The following is a 14,267-nucleotide window of genomic DNA, read 5'->3' as shown; positions in this document are numbered from 1 at the left end:
TACATTGATCACATTCACTCATTCGATTCCCTTTACTCTTAGCGTATTCGTTTCCCTTTCTTAAATGTCATGCCAATGATTATTTCGATTAATCTGTAGAAGATGGAGTCTGAATGTATTTCCCAGTCCGTTCAAGTTCCACTCAAATTCCCATTTATAATTGGTAATTGTTTGCATGTTCAGCTGTTTCGATGCATGAAATATTTGCTCGAGCTCTAGAAAGCTTGTTTTAGGTTGATTGATTGTTTGGAATTAATCGTTTTTTGCATATGATGCTGTAAAATAAGTTGAAGTTTGGTTTGATATATATGAAGGTGTTGCGGGAGGGACTGCATCAGGCAAAACTACTGTTTGCGATAAGATTATATCGCAACTCCATGATCAAAGGGTTGTTCTTGTCAATCAAGTAACTCCTTATCCTGGTTCCATAATGATTAATTCTGGATTATTATGCTAAATATACTTGAAATTTATATTGTGTTGATTGCATTAGGGGTTAGAATATTATTTAGAAAGGAAAATCCTCGAAAAGACTAATGTTTTCCATGTTGCAAACCTTTGCATTCTCATTTTCAGTTTCCTTTAGCTTGTTCAATTATGGATTGGACTACAAATTGCTGCGTGATATGTATTTCAGGATGCATTTTATCGCTCATTGAGTAATGAGCAGTTAGAGAAGGTTCATGAGTACAACTTTGACCATCCTGGTAAGCATGAACGAACTTTTAAAATGTATAAAAGACAAATGTAACAAATATAGGAGATCAATGCTTATTTATATTTCTCTAATACATAATAACCGTAGGAAGTTGCTTTTTAGATGCCTTCGACACAGAACTTTTGCTTTCATGCATGAAAACTCTAAGACATGGAAGAGCAGTCAGCATCCCAAATTATGATTTCAAGAGTCACAAAAGCACTGAGCCATCTCGCTTGGTACACTTCCAAGTTTTTTTTAAAAAAATACATGTTGTTTATATTACAAAATTAGTCTTTAAAGTGAGAAGCACAGAAGCTTTTGGATATGCTCATTCAACCTTAAAGGCAAGTAATTGCAACTCTACCCTCTTCACATTACTGTATATATTCAATTGGCTTGTGCTGTATAACATCCATAATCCATCAAGAACCTAGAAGCAGAACATTACTCTACTTTTCAGAACATATTACATGTCATGATATGGAGGTAAAATTTGTATTAGCAACAGATTTTATTTCACTGATCTCTCTCTGGAAGGCCCAGTACTTGTTCCAATGTTTCTACATCGGCGCCCCCACATTAGTTCTCACGACACTAATTTTAGGGCTTGAGCGATGATCTGGACATCTTAGAATAAGATCTGGTGCGACACTATTTGTTTCTGGTAATTAGTTTTACTGAATTTTTGTAGGTCAACCCCTCTGATGTCATAATTTTGGAAGGAATCCTAGTTCTTCAAGATTTTCATGTACGCAACCTTATGAACATGAAGATCTTTGTTGACACAGGTTTCTTGCTTTGAGCTTTATTCCTCTTATCATTTGTAATTTTTGGGTTATTTATTTCTCTGTGTTACGTCCATAAGAAGTGAATTTGAAATTAATTAAAATAGTGTCTGAATGATATAAGGATTTGAACTTGATGATTCACAGTTCTATGATAGTTACTAAAATTTTTCAGCGCTGCAGACTCCGATTTACGGCTTGCAAGGAGGATACAACGTGACACTGTTAAGAGGGGCAGAAATATTGAGAATGTTCTTGACCAAGTTAGTATTGCAATGTTGTCATCACATCATTTTGGCACCTTTCATCTGTTGCTTAGGAATTGTATTCTAAGCTCACTCTATCTGTAGTAAATATAACTGCACTTAGAATAACAAATTGCAGTGACAGATTAGTCTAACCACTTGACATATGGAAGTGTAGAACATGAAGCAAACTGACTAAAGATAGAAAGAAAGTAATATATAGACTTGTGTGGCTGTCCTAACTTATCTCTATCATTAAATGAGGGGAGAACTAGAGGTAATCTAAATTCATTTAACTGCAGTATCCATAATTTTTAAAGGCTTACTAGTTATCCAGATGACCAGAACAGACATCATTATTGCTCAATCATGCTCTTATGCATGTAAAGGATGTGAACATCATATGTCATCATTCATTGCTTGGCATTTATGCTTGATCTTCTGTTATCAGTATTGTGTGATTTGCAGTATGCTAAATTCGTGAAGCCTAGTTTTGAGGAATTCATACTTCCATCCAAGAAACACGCTGATGTCATAATTCCCCGTGGAGCAGATAATGATGTCGCCATTGACCTGATAGTACAGCATATTCGTACAAAGCTTGGTCAACATGATCTCTGCAAAATATATCCAAATATATTTGTTATACATTCAACATTTCAGGTAACTTATATCTTGTTTAGGATCTTGTGATGAGCTTCTGTAACAGTGTATACATTCAATCTCGAGTTCATGAAATAGTAACAGGAGTAAACTTATTTGAATCCATTTTTTTTCTTTTGTTTCTTTCTTTTTTTCTTCTTTGTAGATACGAGGGATGCACACACTAGTACGTGACACAAAAACCACTAAGCATGACTTTGTTTTTTATGCTGATCGACTCATTCGCTTGGTATGTCTGTTTACTGAAACTTTTGTAACATATTTTTCTATGGTCATGTTAAAGAATATGTGTGTTTTATTTATATTGTAGGTTGTGGAGCATGGTCTCGGTCACCTTCCCTTCACTGAAAAACAGATAATCACCCCTACAGGTGATAAATCCCATTGCTTCATTTGCTTTCGTTAATAAAATGAAGAAAGCAAGAAATGGTTGCCTGTGAGTGAGGGTCTCTACAATTAACTTGGCGTGAAGGGTTTAATCTATTAACTCCAATCTTCCATTGAGACACTAGTCAATATTTTCCATCGGATGGGGATCTTTAAAGAAAACATTCTTCCTCTTCCAACCACTTGCAGGATCTGTCTATACAGGAGTTGTTTTCTGCAAAAGATTATGTGGCGTTTCAGTCATTAGAAGGTAATTATCCCCTTGGTTTGAAATCAAGAAGACCATTTAATCTACTCTATTTCTATACTTCACTTTAAGGTAGAATAAGGTCGTAAATCGAAAACTCCGAAGTTTTACAAGACAGCTTCAACATCATTACCAAATAATGGTCATTCATGTCAAATTGGTATTCGGAGGTTAACATTAGATTTAGAATATCCCCTTTCTTCTTCTGTGTGTACATTTGTGTTTCTGGTGCTCATGCCTTCGAATTTTCTCGATCAGTGGGGAGAGTATGGAAAACGCACTAAGAGCGTGCTGCAAGGGAATCAAAATTGGAAAAATCTTGATCCATGGAGAGGGTAAAAAAGGGCGACAGGTTTGTCAATGCAACCAACTGAATGTAGTTCGTTTCACACCGATCTTCACCTATTTAAACTTAGTTTTTTTTTCCAATCACTGCAGTTGATTTATGAGAAGTTACCATCAGATATTGCAAGTCGCCATGTGTTACTGCTCGATCCAGTTCTTGCCTCAGGTTCGACATGCAGATGCCCAGTAAATAAATGCTTGAGTTTGCTTACCTACATTGGATAACATTAATTGCTCATGAATCCTCTTAATAATGTAAAGTACAAATGATGAGCTGAAATATTACACCATATATCTATAATCTATAAATATCCCAAAAGCCTTGTTTAATCCCTCTTGTTATGTGGTCAGGAAATTCCGCAGTAAAAGCAGTTTCTGTGTTACTTGGCAAGGGGGTTGCAGAATCCAATATTATTTTCTTGAATCTTATTGCGGTGAGTTAACTTACCAATTTGTGATATCATTGAGTTCCGGAATTCACATTTTTATTTGATTTATGATTGAACAATTCAAAAATTCAGGCCCCCGAAGGAATTCATGCCGTTTGTCAGAAATTTCCAAGACTGAAAATAGTGACATCCGAGATAGATGCCTCACTCAACAAAGACATGCGTGTGATTCCCGGCATGGGTGAATTCGGGGATCGTTACTTTGGAACTGGTTGAACTCCGGCAATAAATCTCGATGTCACACGTAAAAGAATTAGCGGATACACAAAAAGCAGTCTTCCAAATTTAAAATTGTAACGCAAAACACAGCAAGCAAAAGAAGAGTAGGAGTAAATTTTGATATTTTAATTTAACAAAATGTTCTAATTTCACCTCATCTCATATGCGAATTACACACTCTTGGGAAAATAAAATAACAAAATAATTTTTAGCAACCATTTTTGGTATTTTAGTTTAATGAATATCCATTCAGGGAATGATCATTGTACCAAAAAAAACACCAATTTGGGGAAATCAATAGCTTTAACAATAAATCCAAAGCAAACCCATAAAACAAAAAAAACTGCGCTGACAATGCTGAATTTCCTTCTGGTTTACTACTTTTTCCACTATCAAAACTTGCAATGTGGATTTCTGGAAAGGTATACTTTCAATTGTAAGGGTCGAAATTCTTCACCGGGATTTGTAGCTCATTGCCTACATTATTTACGATTGAGCGAGTTTCTTTTTCTTCTTCCTTGAGGCAAAGCTACTAGGTCCGATTTCTAGGGACATTCGTTTGGTCCTGCAGAGATAAAACCAAGGTTTAATAAGGCATTACAAAAGTTATCTCCAATTCCGACATAAATTTGAAACAAAAGTGTAGTTAAATATCGAACATACCGTTTGGATAGCTCCCCGGCTTCGTAATTAGCCCCTTCGGCTACAGCATCTGTTCCATACAATAATTTCATCATATACCAGAGATGTAATCAATTCATGTACAGAAATGTTATCAGAACCACATATCCAAATATCACGAAAAGATTTACTGTAACTTCGTTCTATGAGTGCAAGAAAAAACGGCCATGAAACTATCTGGAACATAAATATAGTCAGTAGCAGAATATGACTCTCAAGCTTTAGCTATCGACAGTTATTAAAGCATACTGTATCGCCAAAAATTCAAACCAATAGGCACTAGCACTTTTTTATAAGTAATTTCAAAAGACAAACTAGGCAAAGGGATCAACTTGCAACAGAACTCCAAAAACCAAAGGAAGAAGCTGTCGACATGATTAAGATTAATTTGGAACACATACCTTTGTCTCCAGCACCATCTTCACTTCCCAAACCAGAACCCCATCGATCTCCCCCATCATCGTTATCCCATCTTTTCCCCACAGGAGGTATCCAAAAGTCGACATCTTCTACTGAATCACGCTCTTTTCCTATAGAATCTCTTATTCCAGAGATCTTTTCATCAGGAATTTCCTCTGTTTCCTTAGTTTTCTTCTTCTTTTCATTCTTCTTCTTCAACTTACCGTCTTCATTCTTTTTTTTATTTTTCTCCTCTTTTTCCTCATCAAGCTTCCCCTTCGTCCCATTTTGCATTTCTTTTTCAACCTCCTTCTTCTCTGCTTAAACGTTAATGCACAAATCAAGCATAAAAATCAAACCTTTAAACATATTCTCTGCTTAAAGAGGATGTCCGTAACTGGCTTTAGCCTTTAAGCAAAACAGCAAAGCAGACAAACCTAACATGCTGAGGAAACGCTTTCCACTTATATGCTTCCATATATGCTCCTCCGATTTGTTAATGGTAACTCCAGTTAGTTTGCAGATTAGCTTCGATCTGCAACATCATAAAACCAAATGCAACAATTTATGGTGTGTTTGGAGAAATTACACGCTTTGATAAAATATATCAAAATAACTATATTCAAATCCCCGTGAAAGTGGGTTTGGATTGCTAATTCCATAACCAAGCTCATAGAACAAAATCCCCAAAAGAGCTATAAGCGTGATTCTATTTTCAGTTCTATGAATTCAAGTCCCTGCTAATAGCACCATTCAATTAGAATGTAAAATATATTCCTTGAAATTTAAACCAAGCAAAAATTCTATGCAATCACAATCCACAAACACTCACAATTTCAAATCAAGCAGCCTAAGAAGACAACGAGTAAGAATTACCGAGCAGCTGGGTCCTGGCGGAACATGTTGACAGGGGGCTTCTTACGGGAGATGGCGGAGTCGATAAGGCCCAGACGGCAGTGCTTGGACAGGGCGTAAGAGTCTCTGGAATGAGCTGGCAGCTCGTGACCAGTCTCCACGCATTTAAGCCGGCCATTTTCGAGCGGCTGGAAGGTCGGCGAGCCGAGTAAATTGAACCCTTCCTTCTGCTCGGAGGTGGTAGTATTATCGGAGGTGGTGGTAGGGTTTGCTGCGGCTTTCTTCTTCCCCATACCCACAAAATAAATTTAATTTAACCTCAAAAAACAAAAATCCAGCAGTAATATGGGTGGGTTATCAATTTTTTAATTGAATTAAATAATAAAATAAATTTACAATGGGTTATGGGCCGGGGTTTCAGCCCGTCCCCTGGTTTTAATTGTTCAAGGAATCGGGTTTTCAAACTCCGGCCCATTAGATTAATAAAAGGCAAATAATATTGATAAATAATAATAATTATAATAATAAATAATTTGAAATAAATTAACAATAAAATAATAGGAATATAATGTTAAAAAAAAATTAGTTGGCAAAAATTATTTTTCAAAACAGAAGTAATCTGTTGTCGCACTCGTAATTATGTAATAAAGATGACAAAAATACACCATATATTTTAAATGAAAATTTATGCAAAAAATTGCACGTGGATTATCCAAGTTTGGAACGAGATATCAATCTCGAGACTTGATTGTAACAAATTATTCACTCTCCTTTTGTTGAGCTTCTATTGAATCGAGAAATAAAATAGGTTTGATTGATCATTTATTTTATATATTGAAATAGAGAAACTATCAAATTCTAATTTAATAACAAAGATGTTAGTATTTTTAATTATTTTTCAAATTTCAAGTTGTCTTCCCTCATTTGCTTGGTGATCCATTTCATTTTTATGCGTGATTTTAATAATATAGTTTTTGAAATTTTGAATTTAATCTTACTAGAAGACATTTGATTTACAGTTTTCTTTAATTTATCTTGAATGATGTTAAATTGGTTGGTTTAAACGAAGTTTTATTTTGGTGTGAACATTTACATGTAATGAATGACTAAAAAATATACGATAAAATGTCTACGAGAATTTTTATGTGGAGCTCTTATAATAATTTGGAGGTAAAATGTCTACAAGAATTTTTAATATAATTTTACGGTTTCAAGTTTTTTTTTTTAACAAAAAAAAAAGTTTATACTATTTTCATTTTAATTTTAAAATATGTTTTAATATATACATGATTTTGAAACGAAAAGTAAAACAATAACAAGTTTTTTTTAGGGACATAAACGCTTCCTCGAGATAAAATTTGACCACCTGACGAAAAAGTTCTCGCTACGACCCTGCATATGATTATATTTTTATCTGGGATGAAGACTTGGGGGTGGAGAATTTTGATCCGGAAGAGTGAGTAGATCAGTTGATATCCTTCTGTATCATAATATTTTAAAGCGGAATTATATACCAAAATCAATGGCCTGTGTAACTGACAGATATATAAAACTGGTGAAGGAGCAAAGTTTTGATTATAAAGAAGGGATCAAATACCCAGACATGACTGTGGGGACCCGAACGCTAATCAAGTTCTTAATCATTATTGGGACTAATTAATCAATTAGTAATACAGGGTCTAAATTTTTTTTTTTAAAATGCGGAACGTAGTGAAATAAAACATATATACATCTCAGTATAAAAGTACAAATCTTGTACTACATACATTTATTCAACTAAGGTTTAACAGCTAATATCAAGTGTCCAACCATATCTCTAATCTAAGTTCGGAGCCTCCAGTCTAATCACGATCTTTCCTCATCTCCTCGACCCTGAACCTGTCCCACCTGTTGTCATGCACACATACAAAACAAGACAACAGCCGGATAATTCCGGTGAGAATAAATCTCAGTATAAACAATGTAAACATGCAATCATATAAAACATATACAAAAGCATATAACAATTATCATTCACATGCAGCCAATCAACAAACATGTATGATATCAAAACTGTAAATCAACTAGTCGTATCAGACTTGACTCAAACAACGCGTCGTCTCAGACTCGACTCATTCCTAATCTAGGGATCCCGGTTTTGAATATTGAGAATTATATCGAATCTCAGTCGATAGGAATGACTCAACCCTAAACGGCATCGATATAATCCCTATATCCAGTGTCTGGGCGAAACAGCCGCAGAATTGACGAATCAGTCAAGGATTAGGCGAATCAGCCGATAGCCAGACGAATCAGCCGGTAACTTGGCGAATCAGCCAATGACTAGCGAATCAGCAGTCAATACATGCATACAGTAACTAGGCAAATCAGCCGATGACTAGCGAATCAGTAGTCAATACATGCAGTGGCTATAAATCAATAGACTACAAACATCAATCTCATCAATTACAAATATCAATGCAATAAACTAAGTATGTGATTTAGGGAAACTCGAGTCAAACCTCACTCGAGTTGTGCAATCCCAACTCAACATTAGTTTATACCTTTCTTTCTGATACTCTGACTCTGTCGAAGTCTCGAACTCAAAGCCTGTCAATACTCAATCTGACAATAACAATATTGAGGGTACGACATCAATACACCACTCAATCAATACCGGATATAATCAGAATTAAATCAAATTCTGTTTCAATAATATAACGTCATGATTTCAATATATCCAGCACTACCATATCAGTCAGATATCAATCTCAACACCTCATAATCGATAACAATTCAATTCTGATATTAAATCGACTCCAAAACTACTCCGAAAATCATAACAATTTCATATGATATCTGTTCTCCAGTCCGATTTCGATTATTCGATATCTAACATGACGAGAACATCATATATGAATCATATCAGATTTTGACAATACCATAATTCTAAATCATATCAAAACGTAGCAAAACTTACGTCCAGTTGTAGCCTACGTCGATAGGAACACAGTACCGAAGTCGGATGCAAAATCGGACGGGCGGTTTCTCACAAAAGGCGTAAGGATTTTTCACTCTTTCCTCGGCCCTTTCTCGATTCTTCTTTCCTCCTCTTTTCTGAAGAATTCGTGCATATATATGTATGTACATCCACGTACATGCAAGAGAACGAGTGGCTCATTCCGCTCATTACACGTCTCGCGCTCGGGCGGTCATGAATTTCCGCTCGGGCGCTTGCTCGGCGCTCAGGCGGTTAATCTTTACCGCTCGGGCGCGGAAGTTTCTGTCGAGATACTCGGTTGAACATCTCCTGGCGCTCGGGCGGTAATATTCTACCGCTCGGGCGCCAAACAATCTGTCTAAACTCATGGTGCATTGGCGCTCGGGCGGTTCTTTTCTACCACTCTGGCGCGAGATGTTCGGTCCAACATCTTGGCTTATATGTAACGATACCCTGCTTCTTCATTTGAGTTCCTATAACCTCAATTCTGTCAATTAATCAACGTCTGATTACAGCAATTAAATCTCGGGCATTACATTTCTCCCCCCTAGATATGATTTCGTCCCCGAAATCACATGCAGTCAAATTAGATATCAAATCAGATACAAGAAGGAGATACACAGAAGCCAAGAGAAAACTTACCCTAATGAAACAATTCTGAAATTTGCTTGTCTCATATTAGATTCTGTCTCTCAGTTAGCTTCTTCGATATTCTACCAATTCTATTGGACTTTCAACAGCATAATAGTCTTCATTCTGAATTCTCTTTCTTTTACTGATTCTGATTTCAATCTGGAATAATACTTCAAGAAATATAACATCATAATATAACTCGAAGAAGTTCTGATAAAATCAATCTCAAAATACTGGCTGTACAACATCCGTATATACCAATCAATAGCTCATAATAACACAATCTCGGCCTCAGATACCAACAGTCATCATCCGACGTTGGCTTATTTCATATCAATTTCCAAGTTATCTTCATTTGTTTCTGAATCAGTTTCATTCTCTTTATCAAATCTCTGATCCTATCAAATCCAATCTCAGGCATCACTGCAGTATTATCCCCAGACGAAGGAAATCCGCAGTTCTCACTGTACAATACCTCGACTAAAGCTATTTCGATATTCATCTAATAGCTATTATTGTACAATATTTCATAAAGTGACAAGACCTCAGGTCACTAGTGCTAAAATCCAGCACTACAGTTCCTGGATATCCTCCAGTATCTAGATAGTTCGCTCCGACTATCTGTCTATCTCGACAGAAACTTCCGCGCCCGAGCGGTAAAGATTAACCGCCCGAGCGCCGAGCAAGCGCCCGAGCGGAAATTCATGACCACCCGAGCGCGAGACGTGTAATGAGCGGAATGAGCCACTCGTCCTCTTGCATGTACGTGGATGTACATACATATATATGCACGAATTCTTCAGAAAAGGGGAGGAAAGAAGAATCGAGAAAGGGCCGAGGAAAGAGTGAAAAATCCTTACGCCTTTTGTGAGAAACCGCACGTCCGATTTTGCATCCGACTTCGGTACTGTGTTCCTATCGACGTAGGCTACAACTGGACGTAAGTTTTGCTACGTTTTGATATGATTTAGAATTATGGTATTGTCAAAATCTGATATGATTCATATATGATGTTCTCGTCATGTTAGATATCGAATAATCGAAACCGGACTGGAGAACAGATACCATATGAAATTGTTATGATTTTCGGAGTAGTTTTGGAGTCGATTTAATATCAGAATTGAATTGTTATCGATTATGAGGTGTTGAGATTGATATCTGACTGATATGGTAGTGCTGGATATATTGAAATCATGACGTTATATTATTGAAACAGAATTTGATTTAATTCTGATTATATCCGGTATTGATTGAGTGGTGTATTGATGTCGTACCCTCAATATTGTTATTGTCAGATTGAGTATTGACAGGCTTTGAGTTCGAGACTTCGACAGAGTCAGAGTATCAGAAAGAAAGGTATAAACTAATGTTGAGTTGGGATTGCACAGCTCGAGTGAGGTTTGACTCGAGTTTCCCTAAATCACATACTTAGTTTATTGCATTGATATTTGTAATTGATGAGATTGATGTTTGTAGTCTATTGATTTATAGCCACTGCATGTATTGACTACTGATTCGCTAGTCATCGGCTGATTTGCCTAGTTACTGTATGCATGTATTGACTGCTGATTCGCTAGTCATTGGCTGATTCGCCAAGTTACCGGCTGATTCGTCTGGCTATCGGCTGATTCGCCTAATCCTTGACTGATTCGTCAATTCTGCGGCTGTTTCGCCCAGACACTGGATATAGGGATTATATCGATGCCGTTTAGGGTTGAGTCATTCCTATCGACTGAGATTCGATATAATTCTCAATATTCAAAACCGGGATCCCTAGATTAGGAATGAGTCGAGTCTGAGACGACGCGTTGTTTGAGTCAAGTCTGATACGACTAGTTGATTTACAGTTTTGATATCATACATGTTTGTTGATTGGCTGCATGTGAATGATAATTGTTATATGCTTTTGTATATGTTTTATATGATTGCATGTTTACATTGTTTATACTGGGATTTATTCTCACCGGAGTTATCCGGCTGTGCCACCGAACTACATTTATACATTTCAGAACTACATTTTTCATCACAAGCTTGGTCTTACCAGTCTTGTGCCACCGAACACGGCCCTTTGCCGTGCTTTCTTTTGGAAGAATTATTCTCCTGCGCTTCCGCTTACCACTATCATATGCATTGATGATTCTATGAAAGAAATATACACTGCTTCCATCTGCTTTGGCACCTGTAACAATTCAAAATTATCATTTGCAAATTGTGTTGTGAAAAAAAAAGTTTCCCCAAAAATTTCTTTAAATTTTCATGCCATATTTATGTTTGTTGATCTTAATTATGACAATCTCTATTATTGATGAACCCATGGAGCATTGCAGAGAAAAGAGACTATACGACATGTTTATCTACAAGTTAATTATGAGCCAACTCACCAGGTAGATTTTCGGGGTGAGTGTAGCATACACCTTCATCACCTTCCAGGGTCGGAATAAATTCGTCAATAAACTCGTGCGGTTCCGAAACCCCGACCCCACATTTTGCAGCCAAATGTTCCAACAGCTCGACATCAGATGGATCGAACTTCACACCAGCAGGAAGCCCAGGCTAATCTTCGGAAACCTGAACTAGGTTATAACTTATATAAATGTTAGTCTCACAAGAATCTTACTTGAATACATGCAATTTGAATAGTTGCAATGATAACTTTTAAGTACATATATCAAACTGGATAGGAGTTTATTCGATGGTTGATTACTCAAAAAACAAGAAAATTGAGCTTACTTCAGTATTATCGATTTGGTACTGGCAATTTGGGCACTCCCTCTTTACGCCACAATCTTTGATCTGATTTCCTGCAGGCAGACCAGCATTTTTCACCTTTTTAGCAAGTCCTCTACCGTCAATAAGCCAAGCCCTGTATCATTGAGGTATGCATTAGGCCAAACTAAACTAAAGAACAACTTCTCAACCAAAGAAGCGAAGCATTTACAATCCCTCAAACTTCAACATGTAAGTGTTGAAGCACGACTCTTCAAAATTGACACCCACGGAGAACAAACGAAACAAGACACTGAACTTGATACTGAATGAGAGCAAGATAAAGTTCCAAGTATGATTTGTTTAAAGTCTGAAACTTGAAGTACATAATTTTCGTCTTAATTTATGAAGTGAGCCTGCGTGCTATGCCATATGCACATCCATTTATAATAATATATACACCAAGAATTCAGTGGAACTTCACTTAAAACTAAAACCTTTGTGCCCAGATATCAAACTGCACCAGCTAATTCTTGGTTTGAATGATTCACCTCACACTACAGTCTACAAGCTTTGGAAATCAACCCAAATCAAAGAAAAAATAGTAAAACTTATATTAAACAATGAAAAGGGTCTTCATAAATTATACTAACTGGACGTGCATGTAAATAAATTCATACATCGCTGCAGATTAATTCAATCACTCGGAATCTTGCCCACCACTAATTACAGTCAAGTTCAAAATACATTCGTCTTCCAAGATTATGTTTTTTTCCTATTCATCATCCACCAAATTAAATTAATGGAAAAATGAATCTCATCGATCAACAAAGATCGATTTTCTATCGTATACCTGGCCATGATTCAGAACAGATAAGCACCAGAAAAAACTGAAAATGCATTCCAAGTAGCGAGGAGAGTGTCGAATACGTTCCCTAGCTTTAATTTTCTCCACTCAGCTAAGCAATGAGCGGGAAGTTCCAGCTGCGATAGGCTCGAAATTTCGGAGAGGAGGCTCGGTGGAGCATGTTTAATAGACCATAGCGCGTTTTAAACAGGGCCCACGGTTGACCGAATCTGACTCCGAGCCTCTCTGTCTTCAACCGAAGCTTTCTTCTTCTAAGAAGCTAGATTATGTGGGAGCCGTAGAAAACTTGCCATCCAAGTTATTAGTGGAAACTGCAGGCAGACCCTCGTAATTTCATGGGTGTACTGTTAATTGGGTGGGTCATATGGGTTCAGGTCGTGCTGAGACATGAAAGTATTAAAAAAACTGTTCAAAGGGACCCGGCCGCCTGAATTTTAACCAACGTGAGAACTCTGAATCCGAACTCGACTCAATCCGATTTTTTTTACTGTTTACAAAAATTAAATAAAAATTCAAAAGAATAACGTTTTAATTTAACACATAATAATAAACCTCTTTTACATATGATTTAAATTTAAAAATTTAATTATAAAAAATTAAAAGTATATTTACTAAATCGAATAAACAATTGTTTTTTTAATGTACAAAATAAATATTAAATGATGAAAATTCATGATATAAATATACAATAAGTTTTTTAAACCATAAAATATATAAAAATATAGACAATATTTATTAATTATATATTTTTTAAAAAATTAAAATTTTCGGGTCAACTTGATTACTTTTTTTGGGTCAAATATCATGTTCAACCCGATCAAACTCTAGAACTCGAAAAATCTCTCAAACCTAATTTTTTTCCGGTCGAATTGACACAACGTATCCTATTTTGACATTTTAATAGTTTTTGTGTTGTTTCAAGAATTATATTTCAATTTTATTTGAATCAAATTTTATCTCTTTTTAATTTTAGTGATATTAAATGACGGCGATGCTAACAAAAATAATTAATTAAATTCATTAAGAAGAACCCAACAAAATTATGTAACTATTAGATCTGAGTTTAGTTAAAAGAAAAAATATATCAAATAGTAGAAATTTTTTA

At 36.0% G+C, this 14,267-nt stretch overlaps 2 protein-coding genes and 1 pseudogene across 3 annotated transcripts; 1 reads left to right on the top strand and 2 right to left on the bottom strand.

Annotated features, from left to right (window-relative positions):
• Window positions 1–7: 7 nt before the first annotated feature.
• Window positions 8–4,383, top strand: LOC142505659 (uridine kinase-like protein 5). Of its 2 annotated transcripts, none has more exons than XM_075618740.1 (14): window positions 8–163; window positions 315–406; window positions 638–707; window positions 821–936; window positions 1,392–1,488; window positions 1,669–1,748; window positions 2,199–2,393; window positions 2,539–2,622; window positions 2,704–2,764; window positions 2,970–3,030; window positions 3,286–3,379; window positions 3,466–3,538; window positions 3,724–3,806; window positions 3,894–4,383. In XM_075618740.1, the coding sequence occupies exons 1-14, from the start codon at window positions 103–105 to the stop codon at window positions 4,035–4,037; spliced, it is 1,311 nt and encodes a 436-aa protein (XP_075474855.1). In that variant the 5' UTR covers window positions 8–102; the 3' UTR covers window positions 4,038–4,383. The 2 variants fall into 2 exon arrangements, with proteins under 2 accessions (XP_075474855.1, XP_075474854.1); XM_075618739.1 differs by having other exon boundaries at window positions 806–936.
• LOC142505660 (uncharacterized) lies at window positions 4,351–6,304 on the bottom strand. The gene is made up of 5 exons (XM_075618741.1): window positions 5,997–6,304; window positions 5,558–5,655; window positions 5,123–5,437; window positions 4,704–4,752; window positions 4,351–4,605 (listed from the first exon to the last, which is right to left on the bottom strand). The coding sequence occupies exons 1-5, from the start codon at window positions 6,266–6,268 to the stop codon at window positions 4,527–4,529; spliced, it is 813 nt and encodes a 270-aa protein (XP_075474856.1). The 5' UTR covers window positions 6,269–6,304; the 3' UTR covers window positions 4,351–4,526.
• Window positions 6,305–9,911: 3,607 nt separating this feature from the next.
• Window positions 9,912–13,537, bottom strand: LOC142505998 (SUPPRESSOR OF GAMMA RESPONSE 1-like; annotated as a pseudogene).
• Between the last annotated feature and the right edge of the window lie 730 nt (window positions 13,538–14,267).

Source organism: Primulina tabacum, chromosome 10 (genome assembly GCF_025594145.1).
Source record: "Primulina tabacum isolate GXHZ01 chromosome 10, ASM2559414v2, whole genome shotgun sequence".
Lineage (NCBI taxonomy): Eukaryota > Viridiplantae > Streptophyta > Magnoliopsida > Lamiales > Gesneriaceae > Primulina > Primulina tabacum.
This window is presented reverse-complemented; position numbering and strand designations above follow the sequence as displayed.